At 42.2% G+C, this 22,990-nt stretch overlaps 2 protein-coding genes across 4 annotated transcripts; one reads left to right on the top strand and one right to left on the bottom strand.

The window, feature by feature from the left end:
• Positions 1-7,265: 7,265 nt before the first annotated feature.
• On the bottom strand, positions 7,266-11,044 carry LOC109868137 (transmembrane emp24 domain-containing protein 2). 2 transcript variants are annotated; one of them, XM_020457593.2, is made up of 5 exons: positions 10,579-11,044; positions 9,728-9,920; positions 9,536-9,553; positions 9,086-9,193; positions 7,266-8,929 (listed from the first exon to the last, which is right to left on the bottom strand). In XM_020457593.2, exons 1-5 carry the CDS (start codon positions 10,756-10,758, stop codon positions 8,805-8,807), a joined length of 624 nt encoding a protein of 207 aa, XP_020313182.1. In that variant the 5' UTR covers positions 10,759-11,044; the 3' UTR covers positions 7,266-8,804. The 2 variants fall into 2 exon arrangements, with proteins under 2 accessions (XP_020313182.1, XP_020313183.1); XM_020457594.2 differs by lacking the exon at positions 9,536-9,553.
• LOC109868136 (tyrosine-protein phosphatase non-receptor type 11-like) lies at positions 11,030-22,731 on the top strand. Of its 2 annotated transcripts, none has more exons than XM_031802765.1 (16): positions 11,030-11,105; positions 12,202-12,324; positions 12,564-12,758; positions 12,895-13,087; positions 14,884-15,003; positions 15,156-15,269; positions 15,400-15,496; positions 15,632-15,729; positions 17,239-17,397; positions 17,569-17,700; positions 17,801-17,955; positions 18,034-18,101; positions 18,224-18,375; positions 18,495-18,619; positions 19,319-19,418; positions 19,518-22,731. In XM_031802765.1, the coding sequence occupies exons 3-15, from the start codon at positions 12,670-12,672 to the stop codon at positions 19,386-19,388; spliced, it is 1,572 nt and encodes a 523-aa protein (XP_031658625.1). In that variant the 5' UTR covers positions 11,030-11,105; positions 12,202-12,324; positions 12,564-12,669; the 3' UTR covers positions 19,389-19,418; positions 19,518-22,731. The 2 variants fall into 2 exon arrangements, with proteins under 2 accessions (XP_031658625.1, XP_020313181.1); XM_020457592.2 differs by having other exon boundaries at positions 11,046-11,305.
• The last annotated feature ends 259 nt before the right edge of the window (positions 22,732-22,990 follow it).

Consider the following 22,990-nt stretch of genomic DNA (forward strand, 5'->3'; position numbering starts at 1 on the left):
GACAGGTGGGAAAAAATGCACCTATGTATGGTTCCCAATCAGAGACAACGATAGACAGCTGTCCCTGATTGAGAACCATACCCGGCAAAAACATAGAGAAAGAAAATCATAGAAACACCACACAAGAAATGCCCACCCCAACTCACGCCCTGACCAACCCAAAATAGAGACATAAAAAGGATCTCCAAGGTCAGGGCGTGACAAATAAATACCTAAAAAAATCCCTAAAAAGTATTTCCATGTGCTTACACGATTGATATTATTTTACTTATATATTATTTTATTTGATCATTTTACATAGTTAATAACAGTGAGCAGCTAGCTAAAAAGGCACAATGTTCACTGGGGTTGTAACCGGCGGGAACCAAAAAGCTAACATTAGCATACAATCTACTGTTGGCCAGAGGGAATAAACATCACTTCCTGTCTACAAGATTAATTTATATATGTAACTGATTGAAACACTAGATTATTTGTAATTCCTTGTCCAATAATTTACCTCGTGCTCATTGAAAAATAGCTCGCTAGCTTCAACCAAATAAGCAGTTATGTTTATTTGTACTAACAGCCCAATTCAGCCCATTCAGGGCGCATCGAGTTTAAATGGATTCAGAAGAGTCGTGGCATCAGAGTTATCTGGTGTTATTGAGTTCGATGTGCCATAAGTTTGTGCTATTAATACATAAAAACATTATGCTTATTTGTCCATATAGTACATACTTAATGAGAGACTGGGTTACATATAGGGCTTTCCATGTTGAGATGAGGTGACATCTAGTGACACGTAGAGGCAACTGTGGCCTGATCAGCATCGAATAAAGACTATAAAGGAGCGTTTCCTCTATCAAACCATACTCGGTATATTCACCTCTGTTCAAGGTATGTCGATGGTCTGCAAAGAGTAGAAAGATTGAAGAACACTTGGCTGTGAGGTGAAAAAATCAGCTGAGGAGAAAGCAGCCATCATGTACACAGAGAGATGGGATAGTCCCATCAAGTGGGAAGATGGACCACCCCGGCAAAATCCCTTCCTCAAACCAGGACGCCTTGCTGCACTGCTCCTGTCCATTTCCATGTAGTGGTGGTAAGAAGAATATCCCTTTCAGAATGTGATGTCTAGCTGCAGTAACCCATTTCACTGAGGCTAGTTCAGACTTTGCTATGATGACTCCTGGTGGTAATACATGTGTCTCCCAATGCACAGCTGCCCTGAAGGGAGAAGAATGAGAAATAACACAAAAACAATCCCACATAGCTTGCAAGAATAGACCTGTCACACGCAATAGTTCAATTTCATAAAGCCTGAATGGTGTCTAATAATATATGTTTTACCTATTAAAGTGACTTAATTTATCTGATTCATCCTGCATTAAAGACTATATTATTCTACATCTCTTCCTTGATGTAAGGCAACACATCAGACATTCAGAAGCATGCATGCAAAAAAAAAGATTGCCTGTGCTGATAATCTTGTGGATGAATTCATACCGTATCATTTTCTGCAGTGCAAAAATCTGCATCTAGCACAGCTGTGCTACAAGAAGAGGATGGGCAAGGACATACATGAACAATGTCAGGAGATAGCAGCTGAAATGGATGAGAGGGGACATGTACAGTCCAGTGCCCCCCATTTATTTGTTAACAGTGACATCTACGATGCCAACTGCACCTTCAAAGTCAGACACAAATCAGACAATTATGTTGCTAATAGTCATGGGGTGCAGTGTGTTGGGGCACTTGTGACAGCAGCAACCATCACCATCTCTGTTGAAGAACACTCAGACACCAACCAGCATTCAGAGGTAGATCATCCTTCTGATGAAATACATTCATGCGTTTCTACAGAATATCACAACTACAGTCCACTCTTTTATTTAAATAATGTATTTTAAAATAAATATATATTGCAATATATACTCACAGAATACCTAAATAAGTACACAGTGTCATATATCTCACAAAAGTGCATATTTGTGGATCATTTCTGAAATGTTTATTTTTTCTTGGTCTATAGCAGTCTGCAGGATCTGGACCACTATGTGGAGAAACCAAGGAACCAGCTCCATGAGTGACCATGAATATCTGATCCAGCACAGGTTTTGTGAAGCAACCAGAATATCTGTACATACACACAGTTTATTAGGTACACCACCCTGTTCACGAAAATGGTTCTCTCTTACAGAGTGAGTCAAGTGGCTGTGGCTTGCTGTATAAAGCAGGCAGACAGGCAAGCAACCCTGAAACATACATAAGAGCATCAGCTGTCCTGGACGACTATGTGATCACGCTCTCTGTAGCCAGGTCAACATTCACAAGGCTGCAGAGCCAGATGGATTACCAGGACGTGTACTCCGAGTATGTGCTGACCAACTGGCAAGTGTCTTCACTGACATTTTCAACCTGTCCCTGACTGAGTCTGTAATACCAACATGTTTCAAGCAGACCACCATAGTCCCTGTGCCCAAGAACACTAAGGTAACCTGCCTAAATGACTACCGACCCGTTGATGGTAACATTCAGTCAGATAAGGTTACAGAAAGAAGAAAAAGAAATAAAAACACTGGCTGATGTTGTCAAGCATATTCAGTTCATATCCATATTATTAATATTTGTTCAATTCAAAACACATTTTCAAATCAAATGTTACTGGTCACATACAGATGACTAACAGATGTTAATGCGAGTGTAGCAAAATGCTTGTGCTTCTGGTTCCGACAGACTCAGTGGTGGATTTAGGTATGGGCGACATGGGCAGCTGCCCTGGGCGGCATCTTGACGGGGGTACCCGCACAAAAAGATATGAATGGTGACATTTCTGCGATCGGTTTTCTATCGCTCGTTTGCACGTCACGTCAATGATATGTCACCATGTGGGACTGTGGGTCAATTAACCTTGTCGGAGTGGGCGCCCTGATTCTAGTTTGTGAGTGTAATGAATACGAGACAGAGTGCTGGTTCAAGCATGGCGCAGCAGGTGTTTGTTAGCAAAGGACCACAGGAGGCAGGTAGCTGGGTCCAGAGACAGGCAAAAGGTCATACACAGGGACTCCAAAAAGATAACAGTACAGGCAGGGAAAGGCTAATTGCGTAGTCCAGGAGATCAGGCAATAAGTTGACGACAGGAAATCTGATTGGGAAAAGTACAGGCAGGGAATAGGCAAAAAAGGTGTTGTTAGTGAGGATGGCCAAAAACTATGATACAGAGGCGGACTAATGAAATGAACAGCGCTCCGAGTAGACCGTGTAACAAATGAAACAATACCTCACAATGATGGGGTGCAAAGAACTGAACTAAATAGTTTGCGATAATTACATACAGGTGTGTGAACAGGTGATCAGAATTCAGGTGATTGGGATCTGGAGAGTGAGCTGCGTTCAGGGGATCTATGTTTTTGAGAGTGTGAGCTGGAAAGTGGGCTGGAAATTAAGCTGCATTCAGGGGATCTACGTGTTTGAGAGCGTGAGTTGGAAGCAGACGTTACAGTGAGCTAGGCAAGCTACGAATTTAGCAAACTCAGGACTGACAGACTTGAAACATGGTAATTCTTTGCTGACTTCACAGGACAGCAGTCCAGAACACCAAAACTGCATGAAAACATGGAAAGAACTGACAATGAGGATAAAAAAGGGGAAACAATTGATTATCATGAGATGGCACTTATGGAGGTTGAGAGGATAAGATGGAATGAGGTGTTGACACATTTGACTGCTTTTGTGCAATCTCTGGCAATTAGAAATCTGACACTAAGGGGGGAAACAGAAACACTGGACTCTCCATCAAATGGAGAGGACCTCGAGTCAAAAAGGGACCTCGAGTCACACCACCAGCTACCTTGGCCACCAAATACAGAATTAACTCATTGATTTGTTGAGCAGCAAGGTCATTTCAATAATGGTGAGTGACATCAAGCTGGCAAAATTATTCTCTATCACTCTAGATTGCATCTCAGATGTCAGCCACACTGAACAGTGTGTCAGTTGTGATTAGAATTGTGTCACTGAAGGAGGAGCCACACGTAAAGGAACATTTTTGGGTTTTTTTGGAGGCAGAGGAGTCCACGGGCCAACATTTAGCATCCCTGATTCTCAAAAGATTAGAGAAGCTAAAAATCCCTTTTGAGGACTGCAGAGGACAGTCTTATGATAATGGGGCCAACATGAGAGGCAAAAACAAAGATGTTCAAGCCAGACTCCAGGAAATTAATCCAAGAGCTCTATTTGTGCCATGTGGGGTTCACACATTGAACCTGGTTGTGGCTGATGCTGCTAAAAGTACTGTCGATGCCACAGGCCTTTGGCATCTTACACAAACTGTACACCTTGTTCTCAGCCTCCACACAGCGATGGGACATCCTGAAAAAGCATGTGGACATCACCTTGAAGATGTGGATTGAGACAAGGTGGGAGAGTAAAGTTAAGAGTGTTGAGCCACTGAGGGGGGGGGGGGGGGTCACCTAGGGAGCCATACAACCTAGAACCGCCACTGCCAACAGTGCAGTAATATCTAACAAGTAATCTAAAAATTCCCCAACGACTACCTAATCCACACAAATCTAAAGGGATGGAATAAGAATATGTACATACAAATATATGGATGAGTGATGGCCAAGCGGCATAGGCAAGTTGCAATAGATAGTATAAGATACAGTATATACATACGAGATGAGTAATGTAAGACATGTAAACATTAAAGTGGCATTGTTTAAAGTGACTAGTGAGTCTCTATGCAGGCAGCAGCCTCTCTGAGTTAGTGATGGCTGTTGAGCAGTCTCTCTGTCCCAGCTTTGATGCACCTGTACTGACCTCGCCTTCTGGATGGTAGCGGGGTGAACAGGCAGTGGCTCAGGTAGTTGTTGTCCTTGATGATATTTTTGGCCTTCCTGTGACATCGGGTGCTGTAGGTGTTCTGGAGGGCAGGTCGTTTACCCCTGGTGATGCATTGTGCAGACTGCACCACCCTCTGGAGAGCCTTGCGTTTGCGGGCGGTGCAGTTGCCATCCCGTAGAATCCTTAGAGGGACATACACACGTTTATCATTCTAACGGCTTTTATGTTGGCAGAGTATTTATCATCTTAAAATATAGTTAAATGTATTTTTATAAAGTAAGAAAATGTGATGTTTGTGTATATGAAATTTGGCCAAAACAATAATGAAATTAATTACATAAAATTGTTTCAACTTATTTCTATCGTCGGTAAAGAATTCAAACAGTACATATCTCCATAATAGTGTAAAATCTTCAAATGTGTAAAATTATAAATCTACTGATTTATAATCCACAGGTTCCTTACCTGAATGCAATGCCCAAAAAGATGCAACAGTGTTTCTGAATAGTCATTACAATAGGTAGCATTTTTTTTTTACATATACAGTTGAAGTTGGAAGTTTACTTACACCTTAGCCAAATACATTCAAACTCAATTTTTCACAATTCCTGACATTTAATCCAAGCAAAAATGCCCTGTCTTAGGTCAGTTAGGATCACCACTTTATTTTAAGAATGTGAAATGTCAGAATAACAGTAGAGAGAATGATTTATTTCACCTTTTATTTCTTTCATCACATTCCCAGTGAGTCAGAAGTTTACATTACACTCAATTAGTATTTGGTAGCATTGCCTTTAAATGGTTTAACTTGGGTCAAACGTTTTGGGTAACCTTCCACAAGCTTCCCACAATAAGTTGGGTGAATTTTGGCCCATTCCTCCTGACCGAGCTAGTGCAACTGAGTCAGGTTTGAAGCTTTGTTCGTTTGTTAGACGCTTCTGACAGGCTAATTGACATCATTTGAGTCAATTGGAGGTGTACCTGGGGATGTATTTCAAGACCTACCTGCTTGACATCATGGGAAAATCAAAAGAAATCAGCCAAGACCTGAGAAAGAAACATTGTAGACCTCCACAAATCTGGTTCATTCTTGGGAGCAATTTCCAAATGCCCGAAGGTACCACGTTCATCTGTCCAAAAAATAGTACGCAAGTATAAACACCCTGAGAACACGCAGCCCTCATACCGCTCAGGAAGGAGACGCGTTCTGTCTCCTAGAAATTAACATACTTTGGTGCGAAAAGTGCAAACCAATCCCAGAACAACAGCAAAGGACCTTGTGAAGATGCTGGAGGAAACAGGTACAAAAGTACCTATATCCACAGTAAAACGAGTCCTATATCAACATAACCTGATAGGCCGCTCAGCAAGGAAGAAGTCACTGTTCCAAAACCAGCATGAAAAAGCCAGACTACGGTTTGCAACTGCACATGGGGACAAAGATCGTACTTTTTGGAGAAATGTCCTCTGGTCTGATGAAACAAAAATATAACTGTTTCGTCATATTGTTAAGATTGGAGGAAAAAGGAGGAGGCTTACAAGCCCAAGAACACCATCCCAACCGTGAAGCACAGGAGTGGCAGCATCATGTTGTGGGGGTGCTTTGCTGCAAAAGGGACTGTCGCACTTCACAAAATAGATGGCATCATGAGGCAGGAGAATTATGTGGATATATTGAAGCAACATCTCAAGACATCAGTCAAGTTAAAGCTTGGTCGCAAATGGGTCTTCCAAATGGACAACGACCCCAAGTATACTTCCAAAGTTGTGGCAAAATGGCTTAAGGACAACAAAGTTCTTACTTAGATTTGTGTGCATTGGGTATATGTTGTGTAATTTGTTAGACATTACTGCACTAACAAGTACTGTCAGAGCTAGAAGCACAAGCATTTCCCTACATCTGCTAATCACGTGACCAATAAAATTGTATTTGATTTGTGGGGTTGTTTCCAAGGTCAGCTGATTTGGGGAAAACCCCAAAGCCAACTTTTAGAACAAATATTGAAGAGTTTAATTTGGGAATGCTTCCTTGGGGTGCTCTACGTTACTATTGTGTTTTTTGGCATTAAGAAATAGCTTCCACATTCTCTTTAACACATTTGAGAAATGAGTAGGTTCTTCATATATAAGGTTGAGCAGGATTTTGTTTTCACATGCAAAAGATAACATTTTTATCAAAAACAATCTGCCTTCCCAATAAAAACTGCTTTAACAATTCAGAGATACTTTATGGAAAAGAGATGTTTCTGGGCGACGCATCATGCTGCCTTGAAAACAACATGACCTAGTGGCAAACACTGTTTGATTTGAGAAGGGCACTTTTGCTGTTAACGTCACGGGCCAAAGTGGGGTGCCCGGCGGCTCAGCATAACCCCACACCCCAATAGCTGTAAACATATTGTTTAACCAATAAATAAATTGCAAGACAATCAAAAATGTATCAGCATTTTAAAGTTTCATTTTTGTTTTAATAAACCTGGATCCACAGACGAGCATCTTTCTTAAAGTTTACAGATCCAGTTAGCAGAATTTCATTGACGTACAGGAGTCACTTGATCTTATTTCTCCTCAGTAGTCACTCCAGTCTCACGGTGACAGTTGTGCCTGAGCTAATCAGATCACGTAAAGTACAAAACAGACTAAGGCATATTCAGTAAGATGCAACATTTATGGTGTTGCAGATAGATATGTAGTGTATAGATTAGACAGACTATACCTACAATTCATCCTCGAACATGTGGAATCAAAAGGCATGTCCATTCTATACATAAACATTTCTACATTCTGAATGTTGCACCCCACTGAATATGCACCAGAAAACTAAAAAGGTATGAAATTAGAGACCAACCCAAAACCACAAATTACAACCAGTCTAAAAAAAGTAGAGGTAACTCCCTAGCCTCAGCAATCATAACATAGCTTCAGACCCCCACCCATACTCATAATTTATTACAGTGTTCTTCATTCCTGATTCTCTATACCTACAGGGGTCCAGGGTTTTGTTCCAGCCCAGCTGTACCAATCCTGAATCAACGAATCCAAGGTTAAATTATTATTTGCATCAGGTGTGTTAGTGATGAGCTACAACAAAACCCTGCACACCCAGTGGATCCCCAGAGCCAGGATTGAGGAAGGCTGTCCTACTATAACAAATCTGTGGTGTAATGGGAGTAAAAAGGTTTTCCCTCCACATCCCATACACAAACATTCAGAATGATTATGTGCCATGGATCTATATATGTATAACTCAACAGCAACAAGAGCAAAAACATCTGCTCTCAGATATTCCACAGGATACAACATTCTGAAAGTTTCAGATAGAAATATGATATATAAAGCAGACAATTCTTTATTCTAGTCATGTCTATTATGCACAATACATTTCTACTTGAACGTTCTGGGACATTTCACTCTCCTGAACAAGCCCTAAGTATCTCACCTTGAGCGGATGCATTCTGCATACTTAATATAAACAACTTTGTCAGATCACTTGCAAAGGGGTTCAAATATGGGATACATTCTTCACTGGTACCGTCATCATTGCTTAACTATCAGTGTGCATCTCTCGAATACATGTCCTGGTTTTGTTACTTTATACAGCCCATCCACTGACAAGATACAGGCAGGCAGACATACAACCTCGCTAGCTAACGTATGGCTGATCATGCAGTTGATCAAGCTGCATGGAGTAATCCATAACAAATTATTTGCTTCCTCAGTGATGAGAAAATCAAACTAGACATCATCAAACCTAAGATCTTTGAAAGGCCTCGAGTTCAAAACACATGACAGTAACAAGCACATCGATAAAGATGGGAACAAAGGGGTAACAGGGTAAAAAAAAAACATAAGAGATCCAATTTGTATGCAGACATTTACTGAAATCTGCCAGTCTTATTTCAAGGTGTGACTGATTCACCGTCTCTGTGCTGGAGACAACAGTGGAACAGGAAGTCGCAGGGGGAAGGTTTTAGGTGTTACACCACTCGCCGCACTTCGAAGAACCTCTTCAGGTAGTAGATCTGTCCCAAAGTCATGGCCACCAGGACCAAGGCCTCGAAGAACGACCAGAGAACCACCCTGCTGTTCGTGTTGTCATTGACTGGATGGAAAGATAACCATGACTTAAGTTCAAGACTGACTGTCAGTACTGACACTGCAGCACACACATAACAATAAAGTGAATGGGTACTTAACCACAGTCCATTCCGCCACCATTTGCTTTCACGTGCAGTTTCATGTGGTGTGTGTAACTTACTAGCTCTGTGTATCCTCTCCCGGACCTCCATGTACTCCTGCTCATGCTTGACTGCTGTCATGGCAACCGCCAGCTCATTGATCATCTCCTCCAGCTTGTTCTGGTGGGCTGTAACAGAACACACAACCAACCAATCAGGATCAGCATAGAATCAACAACATTCTAGTGAAAATTACATGTATGTTACACTGAACACATTAAAAACACTCCACAAAAGAACACTATTAGTCCCTGTATTGAATGTATGAAATCATGCACAACATATTCCAGCATCTATTTTTTTTTTTAAATGTAAAGAGATTTCTCACATCATTCCCAGGCAACATGTACTACCGTAACTAAGTGGTGATTTGTGAACATTAGATTGCACTGGAAAACTGATTCAACTTAGGTTAGAGGAAACCGAATGCATTTGGGCAAACATAGCTTCAGATGAGGCCTGAACCCTACCATCCCAACTCTCTCCACCTGGGGGAAGGGGAAAACATTCCAGCACAGTCAAGAGGATGGAGAGAAAGAGAGAACAATAGCATCATAAAGAAAAGAGAGAAATAATGTGAAAACAGAAGTGATCATCCGTTAAAGCAATTAACAAATTATTAAGAATAGAGCTTAATTCACACACACACAAATAAAGCTTACCTTCCGTCTCCATGTCCTGTCCCTTGGGTGCCTCTCCGATATCGATGGTGAACATGATGATCTTTGGTGTCATGGTGGACATCTTGTTGCTGAAGCAGAACTTGTAGGTCCCGTCCATGTGAGCTGCTACAGAGTATTTCCCACTGGACTCTCTGTCACCTTTGTAGATCTGCTTGTCATCAGGTCCTGTTATCTACATAGGAGACAATATCATACAAATAATTGACAACTCATGGTGCAACATTGTGGTGTGCTGTCGTTCTAACCAAGATTCAAAAAATATTCTGGACCACTGTAGCAACAAATATATATTTCATTCAGTGGTTGGGGGATCGGGGTGGTCTGCACCACATGGTAGCAAACACTTTACATATTGATACTTTTGAAATCCCCGAAAAAGATGGATCTCGTTTGCATTTACAACAATTCCCAACTATCTGGTGGTGAATGCATATGGTGGAGCAGTGCTGTTAAAGAAATGGAAGGGGGCTGTTTCTCAAGTTCTGTTAAACTGACAGCTGTTTGAATGACAGCTAGTAACGCTAGTCAACAATACACTTCCTGGCTGTATCATTCATGAACAGATCAGTCACTTAATAGTTATTTACCAATTTAGCTAACAATTTATAAAACAGGCAGTGGGTTGACTTTAAACTATACAAAACATGGCTAGCCTTTCAAAAATAACAAGTATGACTGGCTTGTGGTGAGCAATTAAGCTAAATAGCTAGCTAGTTAGCCATATCCGCTAACGTTAGCTAGCTACTCCCCACCTTCTTTGCGGAAGTGACAAGTGAAACCAAATCCATAAGAAAAAACAAATCCATAACAAAGACCAAATGTAATCTCACCTCAACGTCAATGTCCAAAAAGCCTCCCTCTGCAACTTCAAACATTAGGCCCATCTTGGTTCCTGAGTTAACCCTCTCATGGAAGCACTCATCGGCATGAGCGTCTATGCTAACAAAGTAGCCGGACGCTGTGGAGAACAAGACCGCAAAAAGGACAACAATCTCTGAAGCAGTGAACATGTTTATGTTTTATGTTTTAGCTAGTGTTACGTAACGATTGTAGATTCTCTGTATTCCCACGATTTCAAACCCACCCTAAAAGTGCACATGTATCGTATCAGGAGGCTCAGAACAAGCACAAATTATAGAGGGTGAGATTAGAATTTTCCTTGCTTTCAGGTAGACTGCCACGTAAGAATTTAAACGGAAAGTAGCGAGGGTCATATTTTCACAGAACTAAGCGATTTAAAAATCGGCCATCCATTCCCCCTACAGCGCGTGCGCAAACGGAAAATATATGTTGTGTCGCGTGTCTGGTGACGTTTCAACAGTCGACTTGTTCTGAAACCTCCGGGGCCGAGGCCTAGGTAATTTTTGTTGTTGTGAAAAAATTTCCAACCAATGTCCATTTTTTTGTGCCCGTTTGGAGCGGGGTCTGGACCTTATGAGGCATTTTCGCTGGGGGTAGACTGCGGAAGAAAACCACAATAGTTGCAAAAGCCAGCAAGTTGTAGGAACTAACGTCAGCGCGAGGAAATAAGGTTGAAAAAAATATGACATCTCGGAGGTAACGTAAGCCTTAAGGACTGATCATGGAAAACAATATGATGATGGTAGTTAGCTAGGTAACTAGCCTATCGGCTAACATTAGCCTAGAAATGTTTACACTTACAAGATTATCCCAGTGATTTAATGCATACATGTGATACTCAGTTAACGACCTAATAATATAAGTCGTATTTGTCAAGGATGTGCCTTGCCGGTGTTTTAGAGTCAGCGTAGTAGTAGTAGTAGTAGTAGTAGTAAGCTAGCTAGCTAAGTAAGTTCTTCATTGGGCAATTACAATGGGCATCTGTGAAATTGAAGCTACCTTTTTGAATGTGCACACACAGGATATGCGGTTCAATGCATCTGGTTCAGTTTGGAGGACAGGCTTGTTATTCAGAAAGATACCCAACATAACTATAGACTGTAAATAAATATATGTTTAATATCCCTCACTTCTCTCATGCAATTTTTCCTGATAAATCAGGATTTCCTGATCATTCTCACATCCTTTAATTATACATAATTGACCCCCCCCCCCCCCAAATCAATATCTTTCTTCAGAATGACATTGTTGTGCCATTCATTGTTGTGCCAATGAATACAGACTATATTCAGGCCAGATATGTTCTCTAGGCTAGGCTACCAGTGATCTCTGTGATTTATGACTGCTTGTTATCTCCCCAAGGGTAAGTCAAGGGCCCTGAACCCAGCTGGGTAGATGACTCACTGGCATTTACAATAGAGTTATGATGAAATCCAAATAAAAGTCTAGACAGGACAAGGACAGGTACCTTGATGTTTAAGCTGGTCATGGATGTTGTGTAGTCCACAAATCTGTGAATTTATACTGTGTCACCTATTACTACAAATGCACTTCACTAGCTAGTTTATCTGTGATGTTGTTGTGATTTTTAGGTGGTTCCACCCCAATATCACGGGGGTGGAGGCTGAGAATCTGCTGCTGACACGGGGGGTGGACGGGAGCTTCCTGGCCCGACCCAGCAAGAGCAACCCTGGAGACTTCACCCTCTCTGTCAGGTGAGTTACTGTAGCACCAGACACTAGAGCTACTGTAGACTGGGTTGACACTGATATATTAAAAAAAGGAGTCTATTTAGTTTATTTACGCCTAAAGCATACAAAGTAAACAAGAAAATGCTTTCCCCATTTATATTGTATTATAAATTATTAGGCAAATTGGAGATAACATTTCACCATCGCCTGGGTGGTGGGGGTTCATATTTCCCTTTCTATTATTCCTGTGTTCCCCTGGGCAGACGTAACGGAGCTGTCACCCACATTAAGATCCAGAACACAGGGGATTACTATGACCTGTACGGGGGGGAGAAGTTTGCCACCCTGGCTGAGCTGGTTCAGTACTACATGGAGCACCACGGCCAACTCAAGGAGAAGAATGGAGATGTCATCGAGCTCAAATACCCCCTCAACTGTGCTGACCCCACCTCTGAGAGGTGAACACTGACACGGACACAACATGCGTGTTTGTCTCTTGTTTGTCTTGTGTGTGTATATACCGCTCTAGCCTGCGTGTCAGTTCGTCAGTAGAGTTCTTTAAACTGTATTTCTCTCTGTGTGTGTGTGTCCCAGGTGGTTCCATGGTCACCTGTCAGGCCGTGAGGCTGAGAAGCTGCTGACAGAGAAGGGGAAGAACGGTAGTTTCCTGGTCAGAGAGAGCCAGAGCCACCCTGGAGACTTCGTTCTGTCCGTCCGTACCGGTGACGACAAGACAGACAGCAGCGATGGCAAGCCTAAGGTCACGCACGTCATGATCCGCTGCCAGGTATAGTATTATTAATTATTTTTGTGCTTTACTCCTTCCCTCCCCCCTCGATCAAAACAGGGTTCGCGTCCTTGGACTGTTGTAAATTAGGTTTTAGAGGTGAATGGTGTTGAATGTCAATATTTGTTACATAATGAGTGCCACATACCAATGGGCAGAAGTTGGGATACTATAAGTGGCCTGGAATGTTGTCATAAGTTTGTGATACTGACATAAATACGGATAAGGGATATTACTGGCATACTGTATGACATGTTTGTCTGGCCTTGAGTTTACAGAGAGCTGAGAACTAAAGGAGTGATAATGTGGCCTTGGATGTGACATATGCCACGGATACACTACATGATATCTCCGGCAGCGTTTGGAATTGCCGACCGGCGGTCAAGAACAGCGAGTTAATCTCAACCTTTGCTGCCCTTCAGTCCCTTGACTTTTTGGCCCTGATTTAACCTATGCCTATTTAACTAGGCATGTTAGTTAAGAACAAATTCTTATTTTACAATGATGGCCTACCCTCTGCCAAACCTTCCCCTAACCCGGACGACGCTGGGCCAATTGTGCGCCGTCCCATGGCGCTCCCAATCACGGCCGGTTGTGATACAGATCAGGATCGAACCAGGGTCTGTAGTGATGCGGTGCCTTAGACCGCTGTGCCACTCTGGAGCCCCTTAATGATGGAGACATGGATCACCCCAGAGAACACTGCTACTCCAGCTGCTCTCAATCTGGCTACGTGTTCTCTCATAGAAATTTGGCTCCATCATATCCTCACCTGGTCTCTCCTATCATTGCTATGTGGCTGCCGCTCAAAAACGTTTCTCTTTCCCCATTCTGACACCCAGGTGGCGACAAGCATCTCTGCGTGCCTGGCCGATACCTCCGCTTGGATGTCGTCCCACCACCTCAAGTTTAACCTTGACAAGACAGGGCTCCTCTTCCTCCCTGTGGAAGGCATTCCCGCTCAGAGACCTCTCCATCACGGTTGAAAACTCCACGGTGTCCCCCTCACAGAGTGAAAAGATCCTTGGCGTGACTCCTGCAGGTTCATGCTCTACAACATCCGTAGTGTACGACCTTACAGGAAGCGGTGTAGGTCCTAATCCAGGAACTTGTCATCTCCCGTCTGGACTACTGCAACTTGCTGTTGGCTGGGCTCCTCGTTTGTGCTATCAAACCCCTGTAACTTATTCAGAACGCTACAGCCTGCCTAGTGTTCAACCTTCCTAAGTTCTCCCATGTCACCCCGCTCCTCTGCACACTCCACTGGCTTCCAATCTAAGCTCGCATCCACGACAAGACCATGGTACTTGCCTATGGAGCAGCAAGAGTAACTGCCCCTCCCTACCTTCAGGCTATGCTCAAACCCTACACCCCATCCTGAGTACTCCGTTCTGTCACCTCAGGTCTCTTGGCCCTCCCACCCGCTCACCCCGGACAAAGCTCTTCTCTGTCCTGGCACCCCAATGGTGGAATCAGCTTCCCCCTGAAGCTAGGACAGAAGAGTCCCTGCCCATCTACTGAAAACATCTGAAACCCTACCTCTTCAAAGAGTATCTTAAATAATCCCCCCCCAAAAAGCACGGACTTTGCTGATGGCTTTGCTGATTGGACTATTACTGAGATATGTGGTTGTCCCATCTAGTTATTTGAATATTAATGCACTAACTGTACGTTTCTCTGGATATAAGAGCGTCTGCTAAATGACAAAAGGTTATTTGACTATTTTGAACATTTCCATATCTCATATCATCCTAATGGGATCATCACCAGTAAGTTCTGTTTTTTGTGTTCCTCAGCATGACCTGAAGTATGACGTGGGTGGAGGAGAGAAATTTGATTCTCTGACAGACCTGGTAGAGCACTATAAGAAGAACCCCATGGTGGAGACACTGGGCACGGTGCTGCAACTCAAACAGGTGTTTATACAGCTGGGTGTCGCTGTCAGATCTCGTTCCCCAGATCTTGATAACTGTACTAATCACACCCAAGGCCCTTTTTGTCTTTGAGAAGCATTAATAAGAGCCATTGATTTCTTGTGTTTCTAAACTTGTGTATGTTCTTTCCCCAGCCCCTGAACACCACTCGTATCAACGCAGCGGAGATCGAGAGTAGAGTGAGAGAGCTTAGTAAACTGGCCGAGGCCACGGACAAGGTCAAACAGGGCTTCTGGGAAGAGTTTGAGGTAACATAACGCGTCATTGCATTTCAAAATATATATTTAATGCAGTATTGTACTCATGTCAGGAAAGGTTTTTATACAGTTATACATCCTAAGCTATATATTCTACGTCCTCTGTTTTTCTTCCTCCCAGACTTTGCAGCAGCAGGAGTGTAAGCTGCTATACAGCCGCAAGGAGGGACAGAGAGCAGAGAACAAGAACAAGAACCGATACAAGAACATTCTTCCCTGTGAGAACACACACACACACCCTCCCCTATCAAATATCACCATTGCCTGACCACCCTGTTGTTGCCGTATGCATAGCCTGGATATGAGTTAGTCTGATTCAAATCGTGTCTCTCTCTCCTCCCTGTCTCCTCTAGTTGATCACACTCGTGTGGTGCTGAACGATGGGGATGGATCTGAGGCTGGTTCTGACTATATCAATGCTAATCTCATCATGGTAGTAACGGACATCATGGTAGGCAAGACAAACTTATTTTCACGATTTCAGTTCATGTCATTAAAATCGATCGATCCTAGCACGTTTTTGGGCTCATTCAGTAGTTTTGACCTGATTTTAAGAATCAGGTTGAAAAAAAGAATGTTTAAAGTACCATTTATAGTCCTAAAACACAGGTTGACAGTGATACTGTTGCTGCTTCCTATTGTCCTATGTATTTGTGATTTATAGCCTAGTGTCAGCACTGGTTTTAAATGTACAAATTCATCATCTATATGCTGAAATAAGTCGGATATGTTGAAGACCAAGACATAAAAATAACTCCTGACAAACAGGAGTGTTCAGAATACTTGTATTTTTCATAATTATTAACATAACTGCTCTCACATCAATATTTCACTTCGGACTGAAATTGATTAGCTTGTTCTACTTTAATCAGTAGCGCACGCAAATTGATCCCTCCGATCGATATTGTATTAAAATCAATGGAACTTGGACAATAACCACGGCGACATGTACCGTTTGCACTCTTCTAAAAGACGACCCACAACGAACTTGGGTATGCTACGTATACCTTTTGATAGATGAGAGCCTGTAGTAGCCACTTATCAACTAGATGGCCAATTTGAAAATGGGAAACGCAACACTTTTTTTGACTGGATTATTTCAACAAATCATCACCTCACAGGTAGTTCAAATGACAATTATCTGTATCATTTGAGTTTGAAAATTTCCAGTGTTCCAAGTCCCGCTAAAGGACAGGCGTATGATTAAAATCAACGGCACCTAACCAAAGACGTGAATCTGTTTTTAAATCAATCGATTTAGTATCGTCTTGATGACTATAAACTTTTATATTAACATCACCAATCTGAGGTAAAAAAGGATGTGTAATTCCACACAATGAAAAAGCAAGCTTGTGTAAGGTAGTAACACAAACGTTCAATATTAGGGAAATTTGCTCCATGTCAAATTTTTCTATGGCAAAATAATGAAAATGTGTTATGGCAAAAATAATTTAACATGTCAATTTAGGATGATAGTATATGTTGCCCACTCACAAACTATTGCAATAATTACATCTGTTTCTCACTAATTGAGCCATTTGGATAGTTTTATAAATACTCTTAAACACAACTCTTAACCCTGGCGCTCTAGACTAAAGCTTCTATAGTGTCTGTGCAGCAGGCGGAACCTTTGACGTCCTCAATCATGGTAAACTCACTTTATCCTCAGGACCCACACCTGTCAGACACAGTAAATGACTTAGACTAAGCTCTATTTCAAACTTTCTGTGACAGCTCTACAAAATGCTTCTGCAAGCTTTATACCGTACCAGTTTGTGCTGTATCTTGTCTTTAAAAAAAATAAAATAATAATTCAACGTGGAGTGTACTGCTAGCTGACCAATGTGTGCTACTTTAGTTTGCGCGTAGTCTGCTTCCCTCTGTCACCGTGTGGTCCAATCCGCACTACATTCAACACAGCTCCCGTCTCTGTAGAACTCTGTGTTCTTTCTCTCTCTAGCCGGAGTTGGAGTCCAAGTGTAACAGCACCAAGCCGAAGAAGTCGTACATCGCCACGCAGGGCTGTCTACAGAACACCATCAGTGACTTCTGGAGGATGGTGTTCCAGGAGAACTCCCGGGTCATCGTCATGACTACCAAGGAGGTGGAGAGAGGAAAGGTAACTGGCTGACTGGGTCTCCATTCCCAAGCATCTCTGAAAACCAGGAGGCCTGCTTCGTAGGTTTATCAGTATGCATCTTTTTTCTGGGGTTTTGGAGCAGGAGTATTGAAGTGAATAGACGCACGTTTTCTATTTGTATGTTTGATTTGGTCGCTATTCTCCCTGCAGAGTAAGTGTGTGAAGTACTGGCCAGACATGTCAGCTCTGAAGGAGTATGGAATCATGCGTGTCCGCAACGTCAAAGAGACGTCTGCTCACGACTACATCCTGCGAGAACTCAAACTGTCCAAGGTCGGACAGGTGAGAGGAGAGGGCTGTGTTTTTTTGGAAGTGCACTGTACGGGTGTGTGTTGACTGTGTGTGAGCATGCGTGATACTTAAAAATGTGTGTGTGTTCCAGGGTAACACAGAGCGGACAGTGTGGCAGTACCATTTCAGAGCGTGGCCGGACCATGGGGTCCCTACAGACCCCGGGGGTGTTCTGGACTTCCTAGAGGAGGTCAACCTCAAACAGGAGAGCATTCTAGAGGCTGGACCAATAGTGGTGCACTGCAGGTACACACGAGCACACACACGCACACACACACGAGACAGTTGTGTGTATTGTTGCCATCTAATTCTCTCTCTCTCCAGTGCTGGTATCGGGCGGACAGGAACGTTCATAGTGATTGACATCCTCATTGATGTCATCAGGGAAAAAGGTGAGTGCAAATGCGTCATCTATTTGTGCTTGATGAGATGGTCTCCATAAAGAAAGCTTTGCTTCGTTCAGACCCCTTAGGTGGTCTGTGTCTGCTGTATAACCTCTTCTGTGACTCTGTAGGAGTGGACTGTGACATAGACGTTCCTAAGAGCATCCAGATGGTTCGTTCCCAGCGGTCTGGGATGGTTCAGACTGAGGCCCAGTACAGGTTCATCTACATGGCTGTCCAGCACTACATAGAGACACTGCAGAGACGCATAGAGGAGGAACAGGTGTGTGTGTGTGTGTGTGTGTGTGTGTGTGTGTGTGTGTATGTCTGTGTGTGTTTTGTCAGTATGAGTGGTTGTAGAAGTATTTCTCTTACCTTCTCCTTTCCGTCTGTCTTTAACAGAAGAGTAAGATAAAGGGGAGGGAGTACACCAACATTAAGTATTCTCTATCTGACCTGACGGGTGGAGACCAGCTGCAGAGCCCTCTGCCTCCCTGCACCCCCAGCCCCACCCCCAACTGCACAGAGTGAGTACCTACTCACAACCAGTTGTGGGGAAAAAGTGCCCAATTGTCATTCTTGAGTAAAAGTGAAGATACCTTAATAGAAAATGACTCAAGTAAAAATGAAAGTCACCCTAAAATACTACTTGTGTAAAATCTAAGTATTTACCTTTTAAATATACTTAAGTAATTAAATGTGAATGTCATTTCTAAAATATACCTAAGTATCAAAAGTAAAACTATTAACCCTCTCAAATTCCTTATATTAAGCAAACATTATACCCTTTTTTATTTATTTACAGATAGCAAGGGGCACAGTCCAACACTCGGACATAATTTACAAATGAAGCATGTGTGTTTAGTGATTCCGCCAGATCAGAGGCAGTAGGGATGACCAGGGATGTTCTCTTGATTAGAAGAATTGGACCATTTTCCTGTCTTGCTAAGAATTCAAAATGTCTAGAGTACTTTTGGGGTGTCAGGGAAAATATATGAAGTACAGTAAAGTACTTCATATAGTAAAGTACAGATACCCCAAAACACTACTTGATTAGTACTTTAAAAGTTTTTTTTATTTTTATTAGTTTTACTATTACCAGCTACTATACTCAAGCTAACACTTAGCTAGTCAGTTTCAATTGAGAAATACCTTGACTGATGCGTTTCTCTGTCTGTGGTTTGTATGTGTTTTCTCTTTTTTTCCCTGCGTGTGTGTGTGTATAGGATGAGGGAGGACAGCTCTAGAGTGTATGAGAATGTCGGTCTGATGCAGCAGCAGAAGAGCTACAGATGAGATTCACCTTTGACCCCCACGCTGTCCCAGGTAAATACAGGAACTGTGTCTTGAGTTCATTTTGCGGTTGTTACTTTTTTTTTGTTATAAAGGACTGGAATTCTCTCTCTCTCCCTCTGTACCTCTCAGGAATCTGTTAAATTTTTGTTGCCAGCTGCACCTGAACACCTGAGATGTGATCGCGATGACTACACGGAAAAGAAGAAAATGTAAAATAACGAAAAACAAAAATCTGAGAGGTCTGAGAGAACCGAGACTAACGGAGGGTTTTTTGTTCCCTTCCTCCTCCTCTGCTCCTTATCCTCGTCTGCCCTCTCTCTCCAGGAACAGTAGCCCTCTAGTCCCCTAAACCACTGTGATTATCTGGAGAGCCCTAATGAGCTTAATGACAGAACTTAATAATAAGCCTAAAGCCCTAAACTTAACCTCAGCCTGAGTTTAGACTTTCTCAGACCAGACCCAGGCTGCTCTGTTCTCAGCTCACTAGAGGGAGAATAACCTAGCTTACGTGTTCTGTTTGTCATTATTCCACCCTCTCTTTTTGGCATGAATATTTCTTCTGTCTTATTTCTTATTAACCAAAGGAAAGAAATGCATCGATCGTTTGTTTATTGGGAAGTAGTGAGATGAGTGAGCCCTTCTCAGAGTTGAGAGAAAAAAGGCCTGTGCCAAAATGGTTTCATCCAACATCTCGGCCAACAGTGGTCTCCCTCTGCCCGGTTAAACCAGAGTGTGGGGGGGACACTGTTTGCAGAGAAAAAAAGGGATACTTCCAGTGGTAATATTGTTTTCATTTTTTTGTATCATGTTTTCTGTTACTGAAGGAAGAATTCTGGGTATTGTAGTGATGTTATTTTTTAAACTTCCCAGTGGATTTCTATTCAGGATGTTGGGGAGGATTTTTTTGTTGTCTTTTTAAAGGCATATTTTTTGGTTTATTTTTATTACGTGTTTTTGTTGACATGTTTTTGTTGTTGCCACAGTGATACTCTCCCTTGGTTACCATTCCCAAACTCGCACCCGATGTCCTTAACTCCACATTCACATAGCAGCGCAACAGCTACAGCACAAGCCTTGTACCTTGGGTGGAACTGGCGGCTAGAACTCCCAGGGTGCCTTCTGTTCCCACTAAGCACTAATGTGGGGTCTGAGGGTTGTTTCTGGAGGTGTGGTCGCCTCGCCCCATGCTGTTCGTACGTGCTGTTATAACAACAAACAGAAGAGTTGTCTACAGCACCGACAGTGGGGGACGATATTAGAGGTAGGGTGCTTCTGTTCCAATGTTACTGTGGAAACTGTTTCAGAGTTTCTGGGGTAACTTGTTGTTTATGCCAGTCCGCCTAGCAACATGCATCGCCACTGAGATGCGGCTGCCCCAAAAAGTTTTACGTTATTTCTTTTTTCAACAAACATAATGATACTATTGCATTTTGTTTTTAATTTTTTTATTTTCTCTTCTTTTAAAAGATGAATGCCTATTGTGTACTTTTGAAGCACCACATTAACTTAATTTTCTCTGTTTCGAGAAGCTACCGCACATTTTTGATTTCTGGCAATTTTAGTTTTCATTGTCATGGAAACTACAGGTCCACTGTTGGTTGGCCGGATTTAACTTGATAGGTTAAAAGGAGTGCCTGGTCACTCTCTCTCACAGACACACACACACACACACACACACAATTGCCATCAGCTGCAATTCCTTTGTTCTACATTTATGTTTCACGGTTGAACATGCAGTTTCAGTCTCTGTTTATTATTTTGCTAGGTGCATCACACTAGACCACATTACTTTCTCGATCTGTTGTCCATATGAAACTAAGTGCTTATTGTCGACTACAGTATTCTGGAAAGGGTTGTTCCCAGGTTGATATATTAATTTAATATATGTGTTTTGTATGTACATTATTACCATGATAAAGTATCTACCCATTTCATTTCAAATGTGTAACATAACGGTAGCTTTTTCGCCAACAGGCCTCCCGTTCTACACATTTGATTACTGTTTAAAGGTTGTTTTTTTGTTTTGTTTTTTACATTGCAGCTCATTTCCTATATATATGTATGTATGTATGTATGTATGTATATGTATATATATGTATATATGTATATATATGTATGTATATATATGTATATATATATATAAAAATAATGGCCAGAGCATTATGAGGCCAGAAGTAGTAACCTATATAGGGAATATGGTGCCATTTCAGATCAGCCCTTTGGGTAATGCAGGGAGGGTTGAGGAGGAAGTTGTGATCTTCTGTATGTCCAGGGTTATGTTCTCATTCATCCCCCTTTTCCCTAAAGTGTGCACTTGTTCACTCCCCCTCGTTGTATTTAAAAAAAAAAAAAATTGGATTGGTCTGTGTAAGTTTGCTGTCTTGGCGATGAGGGAGGTCTAGAATGTTCCTTTTCTCAGCCTCCTCTGGGGCTCCAGGTACAAGTTACCCCTAAGCACTGATCTAGGATCAGCTTTGCCGCCCCAAGACGTAAGCTTGACCATTCGGAAACTTATTTAACTGACTAGATCAATGTCTAAGGGCAACTTCATCCTATTCTGGGGTGTTGTTCTTCTGAATGGTTAGTTTGTTTCTCTCCTTTGACTGAGTTCGGGGATCCTTAGTATCTACTGTGCTGTGTGTAGTGAGCCCGTTCATTGTACTGTAGGGTGTGTTTGTCGAACACTAGTCTGTGGCGTGCTTCTGGTGTTTTTATGTATCGTGGTGTGTTAGGATTTGTGTGGGTGTGTGAGAGGGTGTGTGCGTGAGAGAGGGTGCGTGTCCAGAGAATACTGGTGTTTCAGCTGCCTGCTCCTCGATGCCTGGTCATCTCTTCTGGATTCTGTTTTCCTCTGATCACGATGAAATTGCTTTTTTCTCTTGTTTCCTGTTTTGTTTCTGTCACGTAAAGCGTTTACATGCATAGATGTGCCTCCCTATGCATATGCATTACATGTGTTGGTTATACTCTGAGAAACCAGTGCTCTTCAGTCTCACCTCCATACTTAACCTGAAAACACTTTAATGTGAACTCCTGTCAACCCTGACAGCATACAAAAAAAAGGAAAAAAGTTGAACTCAATGCAAACAAACGAAACAAACTATATTTTTTAACTTGTATATTGTACATTAATATCTTGTAGAGGAGAATGTACTTACTAAACATATCTAATTGCCAATAAGATGAACTGTCTGTGTAATCTAATAGCTCTCTACCCTGTGTTGTGGAGTTGGAGCTTTCTCACAAAGCTTAAGAGGTTTATCGTATTGTATTTCATTGCAGGTAACCTGGGTAACTTCCTTGATAATGATAATAAACGGCAATGCTCATGCCTCAAAACGTCTCCCTCCTGTTGTTATTGGCACTGCAATGAATAGAAAGACATCACACTGCGCAGTCAGTCAGTTACACACACTGATTTAAAGAGTTAAAGACGTCAAGCGTCCCTTATGCATTTTCAAGGATGTCATTTTCGGTTGCAGCTAAGTTGATGGAGCCCCCAGCTAAGTGGCGGTGTAGTGCCAGCACCAGAGGTCTGACCAAGGTGCATTCATTAAAGAAACAGCACCTTGATGCTAAAGCATGTTGGCTTTTAATGATAA

The sequence above is a fragment of the Oncorhynchus kisutch genome, linkage group LG23 (assembly GCF_002021735.2).
Source record: "Oncorhynchus kisutch isolate 150728-3 linkage group LG23, Okis_V2, whole genome shotgun sequence".
NCBI classification, from domain to species: domain Eukaryota; kingdom Metazoa; phylum Chordata; class Actinopteri; order Salmoniformes; family Salmonidae; genus Oncorhynchus; species Oncorhynchus kisutch.

Coding starts and splice junctions, on each gene's coding strand:
- LOC109868137 (XM_020457593.2), bottom strand. CDS start 10,758: ATGTTCACTGCTTCAGAGATTGTTGTCCTTTTTGCGGTCTTGTTCTCC. Junction 9,921..10,578: donor TTTTGGACATTGACGTTGAG/GTGAGATTACAT, acceptor TCTCCTATGTAG/ATAACAGGACCTGATGACAA. Junction 8,930..9,085: donor GGAGAGGATACACAGAGCTA/GTAAGTTACACA, acceptor CTTTCCATCCAG/TCAATGACAACACGAACAGC.
- LOC109868136 (XM_020457592.2), top strand. Junction 12,759..12,894: donor GCTGACCCCACCTCTGAGAG/GTGAACACTGAC, acceptor TGTGTGTCCCAG/GTGGTTCCATGGTCACCTGT. Junction 17,956..18,033: donor CCAATAGTGGTGCACTGCAG/GTACACACGAGC, acceptor CTCTCTCTCCAG/TGCTGGTATCGGGCGGACAG.